This window comes from Oncorhynchus mykiss, chromosome 17, assembly GCF_013265735.2.
Source record: "Oncorhynchus mykiss isolate Arlee chromosome 17, USDA_OmykA_1.1, whole genome shotgun sequence".
Classification (NCBI taxonomy): Eukaryota; Metazoa; Chordata; class Actinopteri; order Salmoniformes; family Salmonidae; genus Oncorhynchus; species Oncorhynchus mykiss.
The window spans coordinates 36795545-36811175 of NC_048581.1; the positions used below are offsets into that span (position 1 = coordinate 36795545).

Consider the following 15631-nt stretch of genomic DNA (forward strand, 5'->3'; position numbering starts at 1 on the left):
TCCTTGTAGAATTTTGAAGACGGGTCATATAAAAGTGAGTACTTCTCTACTTCGACGAAAAATCTCTCCTCGTCCATCTTTCAAGGACCCACGTTGGCTTTTGTTAACAGAAAGTAGGGGACGGACGTATGTTTGTTGTGAGAACCAATGAGTTGATGAGAGGCGGAACTTCCAGACTTGATATGGCGGTTAGCAACCAATTTAAGGTGCATTCCGCCACCAACTGGACTGGAGTGTGTACCTTGCAGTTCGTCTTTCAGTCACACACGTGGGTATAACCAATGAGGAGATGACACATGAGTACCTGATAAACCAATGAGGAGATGGGAGAGGCAGGACATCAGTGCAATCTGTGTCAGAAATAGGAATGACTTCTATTGTAGCCCTTGGCGTCACAGACGCTCGCGAGCAGTGGGTGCAATAATTGAATAACATGGATTTCTAAATTTATTTTGCAACGCTTGGGCACGCGACGTGCCCGGTCTGGTCAGCATGTTATGATTAACTTAGACTCAGCAAATGAAGATAAATAAAACATTTTTCAGTGGGTTATACTAGACTAGGTCAGTGTGTTAATGCTGCCGGTCCCCATGGTACTGAACAATGTCTCGCTCATCTAACACATCTGTTTCAACTCATGAAGACTGAACTATGTCAGAGAGACGCCTATATTGTGCTGGGTCGGAGAAGGACTGAGAAACATTTGAGTTAGCTGGTTTGATTGCACATGTGAAGATTTGGGATTTCTGTTTAAAACCAGGTATACGTGGCAGAGCAAAAATATGTGAAACTGTCTGAGCTGACATTTGATTCTTTCTTGAAAGAAGGCATGTGTGCGTTATCTTAGGTTTGATGGTGCCTTTAGTTAGTTAACTTGTATTTTTCTTCATATTGACACTAGTCCCCTACTATTTCACCTGGACACACAATGTCTGTGTTTTTTGTCTTCTTCAGTTTTCATCAAATTCAGCATACCAGAGGAAAGACAGTCTGACCTCAAAGTGTATGACCAGTCTCACACAGAAATTGACTCAGAGGTGTTTGTAGAGATTGCAAAGGAGTCACCTGGCACCTTCTGGACCACTCTAGGCGATGAAGGACTTGGTGGGTCATCACTGTGTGAAATGATTTGTAGTATTTATTCATTCAGACTCTTCACAGTTTAATGTTAAGCTGAAAGGTTGATTTATAGCAAGTATGACACAATTCAAAATACTAAATGTTCACATATTCACATTGTTTTTACATTTTTTGCTCTCCTATTTTAAAGCTTTTCAATCATCATTGTCATCCTCTGTAAGATCTGATGACACTAATTCTGAATTTCACTGTGTATGACCATCATGAAGAAGCAGCCACTGGTGAAGGGAGCCAACCCAAAAGACAGTGCCGGATAAACTGAGGCTAAAACGGTATGTGGTAGAAACTACTGTTTAGTGTAATCTGTATGTTTGTTTCATATTATGGGATTGGGGAGTGTTCTTGAGCTGATTCTTTACTATTTTTAAAATCTTAAAGTTTAATTTACTCACCAAGAGCACCTAATTTCTTTTAAGTTGATTGAAAGAATCCGAACATCAAAACCTGGTGGTGAACGCATCATACAAGAGTATGGAAAAACCAAGACTCTGACAGATGCCACCAGAAGGCAGATGTCAGGATGATGTATGCACAGGGAATTGTTGCATTGTTTCCTTATCTCGAAGACTCCTTTTCAAAAAATGTACAGTGCCTTGCGAAAGTATTCGGCCCCCTTGAACTTTGCGACCTTTTGCCACATTTCAGGCTTCAAACATAAAGATATAAAACTGTATATTTTTTGTGAAGAGTGAATTTTGTTTGTGAACAGCAGTTTTCAGTTCTTTCCACAGATTCTCGATTGGATTCAGGTCTGGACTTTGACTTGGCCATTCTAACACCTGGATATGTTTATTTTTGAACCATTCCATTGTAGATTTTGCTTTATGTTTTGGATCATTGTCTTGTTGGAAGATAAATCTCCATCCCAGTCTCAGGTCTTTTGCAGACTCCATCAGGTTTTCTCCCAGAATGGTCCTGTATTTGGCTCCATCCATCTTCCCATCAATTTTAACCATCTTCCCTGTCCCTGCTGAAGAAAAGCAGGCCCAAACCATGATGCTGCCACCACCATGTTTGACAGTGGGGATGGTGTGTTCAGCTGTGTTGCTTTTACGCCAAACATAACGTTTTGCATTGTTGCCAAAAAGTTCAATTTTGGTTTCAACTGACCAGAGCACCTTCTTCCACATGTTTGGTGTGTCTCCCAGGTGGCTTGTGGCAAACTTTAAACGACACTTTTTATGGATATCTTTAAGAAATGGCTTTCTTCTTGCCACTCTTCCATAAAGGCCAGATTTGTGCAATATACGACTGATTGTTGTCCTATGGACAGAGTCTCCCACCTCAGCTGTAGATCTCTGCAGTTCATCCAGAGTGATCATGGGCCTCTTGGCTCCATCTCTGATCAGTCTTCTCCTTGTATGAGCTGAAAGTTTAGAGGGACGGCCAGGTCTTGGTAGATTTGCAGTGGTCTGATACTCCTTCCATTTCAATATTATCGCTTGCACAGTGCTCCTTGGGGTGTTTAAAGCTTGGGAAATCTTTTTGTATCCAAATCCGGCTTTAAACTTCTTCACAACAGTATCTCGGACCTGCCTGGTGTGTTCCTTGTTCTTCATGATGCTCTCTGCGCTTTTAACGGACCTCTGAGACTGTGCAGGTGCATTTATACGGAGACTTGATTACACACAGGTGGATTGTATTTATAATCATTAGTCATTTAGGTCAACATTGGATCATTCAGAGATCCTCACTGAACTTCTGGAGAGAGTTTGCTGCACTGAAAGTAAAGGGGCTGAATAATTTTGCACGCCCAATTTCTCAGTTTTTGATTTGTTAAAAAAGTTTGAAATATCCAATACATGTCGTTCCACTTCATGATTGTGTCCCACTTGTTGTTGATTCTTCACAAAAAAATACAGTTTTATATCTTTATGTTTGAAGCCTGAAATGTGGCAAAAGGTCGCAAAGTTCAAGGGGGCCGAATACTTTCGCAAGGCACTGTATATGTAAGTAAAGTAAAAGTGTCTCTGGAACATTACGTACATGATCAGTCTTTGAAATGTATACGTTATGCATTTATATGTATGTTTTATGTAGGAACATTACTATGATCAAGAGAGTGGGTCTGGATACATGGCATGTCGATTGAAGACCATACAAAATAAAAGCACATCTCCCAAAGGTAGGTTCACATACATATTATAGGTTAATATAACAATGATTTAATGAGTTGTGAATCATGCAGGCTCTCAAATTGACTTTGTCTCCAGTTGGTGGGCCAGGCCATGGTCGACAGCCCTTCACCCGTGACGAAGTGCCAACTAACGAAGACATCGAGGCAGCCATTGCTGTTTTGAGATACTCTGCTGATGAAGACTCTGTCCGGGAGAAGATGAAGACTGCCTTCCCTCATTGCCAAGCAATGGTTAATGATGCAGACAAATCAGCAGATGTCTTCCCCAGGGCATTGGATATACCAGGACTGGTATGACATGTTAAATCACTACACCACCAAAATACCAAATACCGCTTCAAGTGTCAATCAGAAAATTATGTTTTTATTATTTTTGTGTTTGTTTCATTGCAGATAGAACAAGACTTCAGGCTTCTGTTTGGTGAGGCCACAGCCAACAAGTTCTTGGAGAAGTGGCCAACCACTTTCAAGGGAAAAGTGATGGACAGTCATGGACTTACACCCACCACAGAACTCTTGGAATTGATGCGCAATGCTGAGTCAGCTGTTGAAAATGAGAATGGTATGAGCAAAGCAATGTTTTATCTTGCCATTATTGTTTTTGTGCAGGTGCACAATATACATTTTGGTAGCAATGTAAGTTTGTGACAACCAGAATTGAATGCAAATGTACATTTGACATTGATTTACTGATCAACAGGCTGGGACAGTGACATGGCTGCTATCTTGCTGCTGCTACATCTTCTACCATCAGCTGTGCAAGGTCGTAAGAAGCCAGGACAGATGTCTGCATGTCAAGGGGTAGATCAGCTCATCAGATTTCAAAAGGTGTGTTGAAAAGTTGTCTAAAATGTGTACACCAGACACCAGAAATGGCTCAAGTTTAATAATCTGTCCCTACCTCAAGCTCCCATGCATAGTGTGAAGTGACCTGATGTTCCTATAACCTTTGAAAGAAGTTAGTCACGAAATGCTCCTACCAATATCTCTTGTGTTTTAGGTTGTAACCAGTGTGCAGCAGCATCTGGATAGCATCACCCAAAGCGGTCAGCCCTACCTTCTTGCCTTGGGATCCACAAAGAGCAGCATTCACTCCTACTTTGTTGTGATCGACAAGCATGCAAGGCAATGGCCTCAGTAGGAACCTTTGACGAACTCTTTAAGACTCACTTCGTCGTTGGTACATCATACAGTTCTTGCCTGAGTAACTTCTTCACTTTTGTGCAAACAACCATCTATAACATTGATATGGGGGGAAACAAAGGAGACTCCCCAAGTTGCTGAGTTGAGAGCAAGAATGTTGCGTTAGTGAAGATCTGCTAAGGTGAAATTATGAAGTGTTTTCTATGCAAGACTGAGCATACAAATTCAGCTTCAAGTGTCAATCAGAAAATGATGATTGTATAATAATAATAATTGTCAAGCACCTTAAAGTAATTAATGGACTTTGTCCAGGGAGAACTCTTTATCTAAAATGTGGTCAAGTGGGATGTTCACGTTCCTTTGGTAGCTTTTCTGGTTTTAGAAAGCATTTAAGTAATTGCCACATTAGCAGTTTATTTGGTTCAGTCGGTGGTGTGGATTTTTCAAACTCTCAAAGTACCTTTAACACTTGTAAAGGTAGTGATGTTGGAGAAGTGTTGACTGAAAATGTAGAGTGAGTCAGCAACGTCTTCCCCAGACATTGTAAATAGTTGTGCGTCTGTAATTGCTGATCTAAAGGCAGGAGGTGTAGGTCAAAGTACAGTTAATTCTGTTGTGAATTCCATGGAAGAGAGAGTTCATGATATCCAACAGCGAGCTGAAGAAACTGTCGTTAAGCATGTTCTATGTGATGAAGGACAAACTGAAATATCCAAGAAAGGACGCATCTTTTGAAGGGTTAGAGAATCCTTTCACTGTGATAAATTCTGAATACAAGATGTCCACATTTTTCAGAGAAGTGAAACTGTAGAACCAGTTGAACATGTCATTGGCTCAAGATTTGACACAAGACGAAATAAAAAGACTGGAACATATGACCAGACTGTAGTTCAAGACAAATTCATGTATGTTCCAATATTGTCTACCTTGCAGTCAATATTCAAATGTAAACATGTTTCAGAGATGTTTTGCGATCCTAGTGACACAAGACTTGTGTGATGGATCTTTTATTAGGAGTCACCCTCTTTTCTCAACAGAAAGACACATCATACAGATTAAATTGTTCTAGGATTATTTTAAGGTTGCAAACCCTGTGGGTTTCAAGCGAGGATTTCATAAATTGGGTGCTATATATTTTACTTTAAGGAACTTCTCTCCTAAATGGAATTCTTGTTGGGCTAACATATACCTGTGTGCCTTATTTCATGCTCAAGATCTTAAATGTTATGGATTAAGGGCAGTCCTTGCTCCTATTGTTCGAGACATTAAAGTGTTAGAGTGATGGCATTGTGGTTCCTTTATACAGTGGTTGTGTTCATGGCAGTGTGGTTCAGGTTACTGGCGATAATCTGGGTCTACAGTTTGTTTGGCCTGGTGGAGTCTTTCAGCGCAAGGTATTGCTGTAGGCTCTGTCTTGCAGAAAAAGATGACTCAGACAGAATTCTCTGAAGATTGTCCCAAGATAGTGTTGTGAACTAAAGAAATGCAGACTGCTCACTGTCAGGAAATGAATAGGAATCCATCTCTTCCTTACGTTTTTGGTGTGACGCATTCGTGTTTATTAAACTCTGAGTATTATCACAGAACTGAGAAATTCTCAGTTGATGTGATGCATGATGTGTTAGAGGGTGGGTCCCAGTACGAGTTGAAGTTATTTATCCGAAGAAAAAACATGTAACATCAGCAGAATTAGATTTAAGAATACAAAGTTTTGATTATGGATTAATGGAAAGAAACAAACCAGTGGCTATGAATTTATGAGAAGGATCGAATGATTTGGGGCTTAATGCAATTCAGTCACAGTGCCTACTGAGAAACGCTCCTCTTATTTTGGGGGATTTGGTAACTTCTACTGAACAGCACTGGGGCCTACTCCTTTTATTACTTCAAATAGTTAACATAATATTTTCTCCTATGTTAACAGAGTTTATTTAAACAGTTGTTTTCCCAGAGAGAACTTTTACCAAAGCACCATTTTCTAATCCATTATCCCCGCTGCATCTGGAAAATTGGACCTGTAATTCATAGTTGGTGTATGCAGTATGAAGGTAAGCATGTTTTTTTGAAACTACAATCTTAAAAAAATAAAAACTATATGGCGTATAATTGCCAATCCTCTACACTTTTTAGTCAATAAGACATTGGTCCTGTGAAATGGTGCCTTTGAATATGGTAAAAGCTGGTTCTATGATTGCTATGGCAATGCAAGTGCCCATTAGCACTCAGGTTATGAAAGTGGACTGGGCTAAATACCATGGCTTTGTTTACCGCCCAAGCATGTTATGTTGTAAAATTGAATTTGAAATGCCTCCGTTTTATCAAATGGAAAAGTGTTGCTGCTCACAGTGCCTTTAATTACTCTAGCTTTTCAAGAACATTTCAATGTGTACAAAGTAACCAAGTCAAAACATGGTTTTGTTTTCTTTCATGTCCGACAACCTGCATAATCATTGACCATTTGATATACACATGTCGTATGGAAGGAATTAGATCTCTATTTGTTGTCCCATATTGCTTTCTCTGGTGAGCATGTCACTTGCGATGTTGACAGTGTAAATGGTTACATTGATTAAAGGCAAGGTGAGGGGTGGGTTGATGTGCATTAACATTGAAATGGATTACTTTTATCATGTGTAATTGTGTTTATTCACATTGACACCAAGTTAAGTAATTGGGTAATACTACTGTGCAGTGGAGCTTTCTGGATAACACTAGAGAAAAAAAAACAAGTGTCAATTTTAACACAACTTTGAGTATACTTGACTCTGAAAAGCGTGATTAAATAACACTGTAGAGTGCAACTAAACCATTGTCGAATATGATCACACATAAGTGTACATTTTAAGACAACTTTGAGTATACTTAACTCTGAAAAGAGTGATTAAATAACACTGGAGTGTAACTAAACCAGTGTTAAATATTATTACAATTTTAACACCATTTTGAGTCAAATTAACTCTGAAAATGTGACAGTGTAGACTGGGACCAAATGTTACCTGAAACAGTGTTGAATTCAACTCAAAAGGAGTTAAATTAACACTTTTTACTGTGTATTTGAACTAAGCAAGGAGTTAAAATGTTCAGTTTGCATCTTAAAACAAACACTAGCTGCTATATCTAAGAACAAACATGGCAATAGTTAAGTTATTTTCAAAACAAACAACTTCTGTTCACAGGTTTTATGCCAATAGTCACTACATATATCAACACAGAACCCTCAAATCTACACCCTTTAGCGATTGTTAAAATGCTGCGTAAAACAAAGTTTGACGATTCGTAACATCAATCGTGCTCTTGCCCATATATACTGCTAAATGTAATGTTACCCAATATCCACTGTCTGATTCTCACAAGGATTATACAACCCCAAAGTCTGCCAAGAAGCAGGGTTGATCCAAGCTCTCTGACCTCACAAAATATAATACTTTTGTCTCACACCCAAGCTAACTGGCTAAAGTTGGCTAGCTTAATGCTACTTCTAGAAACAAACAAGAGAATACATCCTCACTCTCCATTCTACTCATCTAGCAATGCTGGTTAGGCTTTTTTCATGTTATTCAAAAGTTGGTGACTACCCTGTGCTGCTGGCAATAATTCAAATTACGTTATTTCCCTAACATTTACTGACAAGGATAAATTCAACCCGTCGAATTCTGCGCTCTGGTACATTCAAACCAGTGCTCTGAAATCCGAACAAAATAGCCAGAGCGAATTTATAAAGCACCCCATTTAACAATTTCCATTGAAAACGCACAACGACTATGCCATTTAGCCAAGCATGACGTGAAGTCAATATACTAGCAAGTTCGATTCATAAGGGTAGCGCAACCAACAAAAGTCATAATTAGTTCAAAACAAATCATTTGTATCTTAAGACCAATAAGCATACTACATACTCAAATGACTTCACAAAGTATGATTACGCTAATAGAATGCTAACATCAACACACTGGTGTATTATATTAATGATGATTCTTTTGTCATTGTGTCAAGTCACAAATACATCCCTGAATTCTCAAAGATTGGAATTGACCTTTCAGCAGGGCCACATTTTATCTATGATTAGATTGAGATCTTACGAGACAAAAAGGAAATGTTAATTTAAGAATAAAACAGAGACAGACCTTCCCCTCTTTATTGCAGGATTGTAATGTGATTAATCAACATTGCCACTTGTGATGTTTAACTGTATTTTGTATACATCATTTGCTAACATTAGGTAGCCCTATAGATATGGCATATAGGATATACTCTTAGTCTCGTGGCATTCAATGAGACCTTTTCATTTGCAAACAAGCTTTCACAGCTTTCCATATCTGAGGATAGAAAACAAATAGGCTTCATTATACTCATTAGACAGCACTGAATATTATGTTGCTAGTATCTCTCAAAGTTTTCCCCTCTAGGGATTGGAACTGGAGAATCTTTTCATAATGTCTTCCCACAAAATGACCTGCCCTATCCAGTAGCCTACATTCTCCCTTTACTGACAGCTGGAGCGGCAATTTCAAATCTACAAATGAATTTGGATAGGTAGCTAATAAAGTTAGCTAGCTGATGGCATTTCATTCACTTGGCTAAACAGTGTGTAACGTTAGCCTACAAAGTGGTCTACTGTAGCCAGATAATAGGTTTCTATTTACACAAAAATGGATTTAATTACTTGAATAGGTTCTCCCACTGCCTCTTTAAATCTTAGCTTCTTAGTATGCTTTTTAAACATTCAATCATTGTCAATCCAAATACCAAGGTATTTGTATGCAGGGTCTTGTTCAATTATAAAACCATCTGATGAGTGAAGATGTTCTCTTAACGGAACATGAAAACATGTATTAAGCACAAGTTTTAAATCAGTTAGGGCTTTGTGTACAGCTGCAAAATCGGACTGTAGTCTTATCATATCCAGGTCAGCAGTCGGGGCAATTGCGTACATAATAGTATCATCCGTATATAGATGAAATGTAATTTTTTTTACATATTGACCAGTAGCATTAATATAAATGGTGAAAAGAACAGGTCCTAGTAGTGACACCTGCAGAACACCTTTTATGTACCTCAAGAAATTCTAACTTAACCTCAATCACAATGTCCTGAGTTCTGTCACTAAGATAATCATGAAGCCATGAGCAGGCATCAGAGCCCATGCCAATCGAACAGCATGACCGACAGTATCAAACACTTTTGACAAGTCCAAAAACAAGGCAGCACAATTCATTTAAGTTTCTAAAGCATTAACTAATGTGGTTGCTGTGCCCTGGCCTAAACCCAGATTGATTCATATTCAATAAACCATGCTCAGAGTTTATTGCTTATATACCAAAGACTCGAATCTTAGCTAGACATGGAAGCCTGGAGATGGGATGTTAATTATCAAGTACAATACTATCCCCGCCCTTGGAATGGCAGTACATATGCCGTTTTCCCTGCTTTTGGAATATTTCCTGTTAAACATAACATTGTTAAGATATGGCCTACTGAGCCAGCACACTTGAGTATACCCGGTTCCAATTGGTCAGCCCCTGTGTATTTCTTTGGCAACTGTGAATTGCCAAAATGCTAAAACTTATACCATTTTCTGAATCAATCTGCAAAATTCCAAATCAGCATTCAGCTCAGAGAGTAGAGCAAGAGGCTCTTTCGAAAAGTAAAACGATTAAATACATCATTGATGGCATTTTTGTCCGTACTGGGGCCTGAGTCTGAATTAATTTCTTGGAGCAGAGAGGAAGAAGCACAATCCTTCAGAGATTTGACAGTTTTCCAGAATTTGGCCAGATTCCCCTTACCATTGTGGGAGCAAGATGTACATATAGGGAGAAACATAATACTGTACCACAAGAGAAAGATACACTTAGAGTGCATTTGCCATTCGGGTAAAAAGCATTGTCTATTGTATAGGACAGGAAACCAAAGTAAGGCCATGAGAGCATAGGACAGCTGGACATACCAAGGTCAGAGGGACACACAAAGGAGGGGGTCAGCCAAATGACCAACGGATGGACTACAGACATAGGGCATATATTTTTAGGACATGAAGAGAAGAGACAGTCTACTAGTCCTAATAAGGACAGACATATCAAAGAACACACCAAGCTGAACTTAGGAATAGGATAAGATGGGCATGTATTATTTTTGGGACATGAAGAGGTCCTGTCACCATTATAACTTAACTGAAAGCAGATATGGGCGTTATCGTGCGTGAACAAGCAGGATGCACAGATTGGGATATAATGGTGGCAGATGGACTGAGGGAAGTAACTTCATTTGCATGTGGGATGGACTCATATGTTGTATGTGTATAAAAACAGAGCCAGAGCTCTGGAGAAGTGTGTGTTCCGCAGACCATCTAGGCTTCTGATATGTTTGTATTAAAAGCCTATATTGAATTCACAAGTTCTTGTAAGTGTTATATTTTGTAACGATCCTCCACGACACCATCAGAAATAGTGCTTACATAATAATCAGCCTTTCTATTTAGTCATACATTGATTCCTCAGATGCCTAAACGATCGCCAATCCAGGCCTATGTTCTTGGCAACATTTCTTACGAATTACTTCAGATAATTCAGGAGTGAACCAGGCATTCGATCTACTTTTAACTGATGTTTTGAAAGGTGCATGGTTATCTAGTGTTAAAGACATTTACAAAAAAGCTAAATCAGGTTCAGGGACTATGGAGTTTGAGTTCATAAATAGGAAAGAGTAGTCCTACCTACAGCATTAACTAATTACAAAAAATGGAAGCAGTGGCCTCCCGAGTGGCACAGTGCTAGCTAGATTCTGGGTTCGAGTCCAGGCTTTGTTGCAGCCGGTCGTGACTGAGAGACCCACAGGGCGGCACACATTTGGCCCAGCATCGTCCGGGTTAGGGGAGGGTTTGGCCGGCAGGGATGTCCTTGTCCCATCGTGCACTAGTGACTCGTGTGGCGGGTCGGGCGCAGTGCACGCTGACACTGTCGCCAGATGTACGGTATTTCCTCCGACACATTGGTGCTGCTGGCTTCCAGGTTAAGTGGGCATTGTGTCAAGAAGCAGGGCGGCTGGGTTGTGTTTCGGAGGACGCACGGCTCTCTGCCTTCGCCTCTCGAGTCCGTACGGGAGTTGCAGCGATGAGACAAGACTAACTACCAATTGGAGAGAAAAAAAGGGGGTAAAAAATAAATAAAACCGCAACCAGGCAAGTCATTTTGAAATATGTATTTATTTCAGAATGCAAAAGACATGTTGCAAAAAGCTATATTTCAGAAAGGGTGAAAACGAAAGCATTCTATATATAATTGGCTGAATGTAAGTATGGCTAGGCTTAGATAAGGTTATGGTCTCTTGGTTACAATTACAATGATATTTCATTTTTATATCATTTGTGTTGGCTCCTTAATTTAGTTCAATTAAATCTCATAACACAACTGTTTGGCATTAAGTTAGAAAGTGTGTTTTTTTCTGATCTAAATTGCACAAATGCTGCCATCAGTCTTGCTGTATAACGAACACAAAATCAATCCCATGGCCCTGTGTAACCCAAACAATGTGGGGCAAGAACAAAAAAATTAAGATTCTGTTCAAATGTGTAGATTACACCCAAATCCACTTTGGCCTCAAAAGCACATTACTAAAGCTAACCAGATTCATGGCACAAAGAACTCATTTTCGTAAATAATAAAATAAAAATATAATAGAACATTTGTCTTAATTATAATTGCACACCACATTTCGGAAATACAGAGACCCCTTTGAAAAACAGCCATCGTCTCACTGTATAAGGTTGTTTAAAGTCAATTATTTATTAGTCAATTATCTAAACTCACTAACTCAGTTTTTCATATTCACATATTGTAGCGGAGACCCTATTTTACAAAATCTGTGGTGTTCGTTGTCCCCACCATCAGCACACTTGATAACAGGGAGTGTAATTTCAATCAGACCACTACAATTTAGCTGGTACGCCATAGGTATTAAATAGTATTGACATTTTAAAGTCCAACTACTAACCACAAAGATGGCTGCCGGTCCTCTCACCGTTGAATGGGACGGTCTATTCCAGCGGTACTCAACTCATACCCTACGAGGTCCGGCGCCTGCTGGTTCTTTGTTCTACCGGAATTTATTTCACACACACCTGGAGTCTCGTTTGAGGGGTCTATTCGATCATCTATATTTCTACGATTTCAACACGTTTCCTATAGAACCCTCAAACTCAACTCTGGATCTCAAAGCCAGTTCCACTGTATTTTTTTCACCGTTCTCCTCTAATCAGTGATTGATTTAGACCTGGGACAGACAGCAGGTGTGTGGAATTCATTATGAGGTATAACAGAAAACCAGTAGGCTCGGGACCTCGTAGGGTGAGTTGAATACCCCTGCTATAGAAGATTGACAATATTATTTAAAACAATGGATATTCCCATTCAAGTCAACATTCTCTGATTGGTGGACCTGTAACAATTTTTATGGTACCATTTGGAGTTGAAATGTTACATTTTAATATTGTACTGTATTTAAAGATGGGCATAACAAACACCGAATTTGATGTGAAATAGGGTATAAACTACAGCATAACACAAGAAAAACATGTTTTGTTAATTGACGTCAAAAAGGTGTAAAAATGACAACCCTGTTTGTATGCTTTCAAATTGCATCAAAATCAACACTTTGTCCGAATCAATGACCAAGATATGGACATGTGGGACGACCCTATAAATGTAAATACATAAACATTACATTCTCAAATCTATCATTTTAGTTTCCATTGTTTTAGGGAGAAAATAGAATAGGCGAAAGCATCTAACATCTGGATCAATAGCAATTTCCTGATAATAATGTGGTGTTCAAATGGGGGTAGTAAACAATGTGAGAAGTTCTACAGCACTACTCTAATTAAGGCACATTTTATTTATCTTTGGTACAAAACTTTAGCAATCCATAGCATACATTCTATTGCAGCAGATTAATATGATTTATCATACATTTCTAATTAATCTCCAGCATGAGAATACCATTCTAAATTGGATACGTTACAAACGTCAAAATGTGAACATTACTGGAGCCACATCAGTTTGTTTCAGTTAGCTCGCTTGAGTTTTATAGATTGATTTAGAGTTAGCTAGCTACCAATCCTATTACTACCTATACTGTAGCGTCATGCCTCCAAAAATGACTTGTCTCCAGTTAGGTTTACATTTTGACATTTGTGACATACACTTTAAGCATATTAAGTGCAAGGTGGTGTATAATACCAGCTCTCATAATGTGACATACACTATCGTAAAAAAACTACATTGCATAAAGGTTAATAAGCAGTGCAAAAGGCCATGCACAAGTATTCAAGTTTGAGTGGTGGAATGATAATGGCCAAGATGTAATAAACACAATTAGGAAATTAAGATGTTTGCACTGATAACGTAGAATCACCCTGCCTAACCTCTATAACGGAGGAAGCGTCTTTGCAATGAAAATAAAGATGAAATAAAGTGAAGTATCCCCGAAGAAAAAAAAAAGCTACAAACACACTGCCACTGCCCAACAAATACTGCTAAGAAACACATTGAGTTAAAGTCTGAGGTTCTAAATTGGAGTTTGGTATAGTTCCAAAGAGATTCTGACTTGCAACACATGAACATGTACAAGATACAAAACAAATGCAGCCACTTCAAACTCAAAAATCAAAATCTGAAGATGGCCAGACTTCCAATACGGGATTTGAAAGGCTGGCCACACGAGACAAAAGGCGTCCGCATGCTTCCTATCCGAAACAGTTTGGCATAGTTCGTTCATATATTTTTTATTTTATTTTTCCTTTATTTAACCAGGCAAGTCAGTTAAGAACAAATTCTTATTTTCAATGACGGCCTAGGAACAGTGGGTTAACTGACTTGTTCAGGGACAGAATGATAGATTTGTACCTTGTCAGCTCGGGGATTCAATCTTGCAACCTTTCCGTTACTAGTCCAATGCTTTAACCACTAGGCTACGCTCCGTCATTCAACAAAGTAAACATTTATGACAGATTTCTTCAGTTATCTTAGATTATTTCTGACTATTTTGAGGAAGTGTATACTGGATACAGAGTCTCAAGTTGGACAAACAGTACTATCACTGCTTTTTTTTTCTCCCTCAAGCGAAGGTCTTTTAAGGGAGTATGCAAGCACACTCGTTCGGTTCACCGAGCCAATTTCTGCTAGGTGCCAGCCGAACCAAAGCACACAGAAGCCTTTAGAAACATGTAATGTGCGGTGCAAGCTAAGCATTTGTAGCCATTATTATTATTATTATTATTATATTGAAGATGTAACACCTTGATCAGACCTACAGCATCATTGCAGCAATGCTGCAAAATCAATTCTGGTGGTCAAACTTTTTTCATTACATAATACAATCGTTTTACTGGATGTGTGAAACAAAAGTTAAACATTCACCTTTTGTTACTATTTCCGTCAAGTCTACAAATACAATTTAATGCATACTTTGGATAAATCCATGTATGCGCCACACAGAACGCACTGCTTCTGCAACACAGAGTTTGTGTACCAAAACGCAATTACGCTCTTGGTCTGATCGAGGAGTTCAAACTTTTGTGTTACGCGAGTAGCCTACTTTATTTATCAAATGTTTGAAGCTGCATTACATGAAATGCATGATTATTTTGGCTTTATTTAAAGCTCTCCTTTCCACTATTTTTCAACATCACCCTTCTTGAACACCTTGTTACTTCCAGAGGAATGAAAGAAGAATATCTGAAGCAGCAAAGAATGAGAAATATCTATGACTGTAGAAAAAAAAAAAAATATATATATATATATATAGTCAGAATTGTCATAAGTGGCATCAAAAGGCAAAATGAGCATTGACAGAAATAATTTCAGTATTTTCACATCCGATAGTGGGCATACTCAAAACCCTGTGTGGTGGCTCCCTCATGTGGCTAGGAATGCAAAGTGCCGCATTTCTACTTGCTCCACTAAGCTTTGGGGGTAGGAATGTTGACCGGATCCAGTTTCAGCAACTTGAAGTAGGACACAAGTTGATTGGGCACTTCAGCCAAGACACTCTGGGCGAGGGCTTCCTTAGGGGCCTGCAGAGGGCGGAAGGACAGTGAGAAAGAAAGTGCTCCAATAGCAGTGCAACAAAACATACAAAATAAATTCAAGACAGAAAAGTACGTAAAACCTGTAAATATCTCGCCAAAGTGTTATGGAATGGTGCCACACTACCCAC

The 15631-nt window shown here is 38.9% G+C and overlaps 2 protein-coding genes across 4 annotated transcripts in view; one reads left to right on the top strand and one right to left on the bottom strand.

Moving 5' to 3' along the window:
- Positions 1 to 294: 294 nt before the first annotated feature.
- On the top strand, positions 295 to 6755 carry LOC110493846. Its single transcript, XM_021568359.2, has 7 exons — positions 295 to 1104; positions 1350 to 1412; positions 3181 to 3265; positions 3354 to 3568; positions 3671 to 3839; positions 3978 to 4105; positions 4278 to 6755. Exons 3-7 carry the CDS (start codon positions 3217 to 3219, stop codon positions 4416 to 4418), a joined length of 702 nt encoding a protein of 233 aa, XP_021424034.2. The 5' UTR covers positions 295 to 1104; positions 1350 to 1412; positions 3181 to 3216; the 3' UTR covers positions 4419 to 6755.
- A 4847-nt stretch (positions 6756 to 11602) lies between these two features.
- The window catches only part of cpne1 (copine I), a 65239-nt gene continuing 61210 nt past the window's right edge, over positions 11603 to 15631 (bottom strand). For all 3 annotated transcript variants that reach the window (XM_021568362.2, XM_021568361.2, XM_021568363.2), the window contains exon 16: positions 11603 to 15488. In XM_021568362.2, coding sequence (XP_021424037.1) covers positions 15375 to 15488 — 114 coding nt within the window. In that variant the 3' untranslated portion in view covers positions 11603 to 15374. The remainder of the gene's footprint in view (positions 15489 to 15631) is intronic.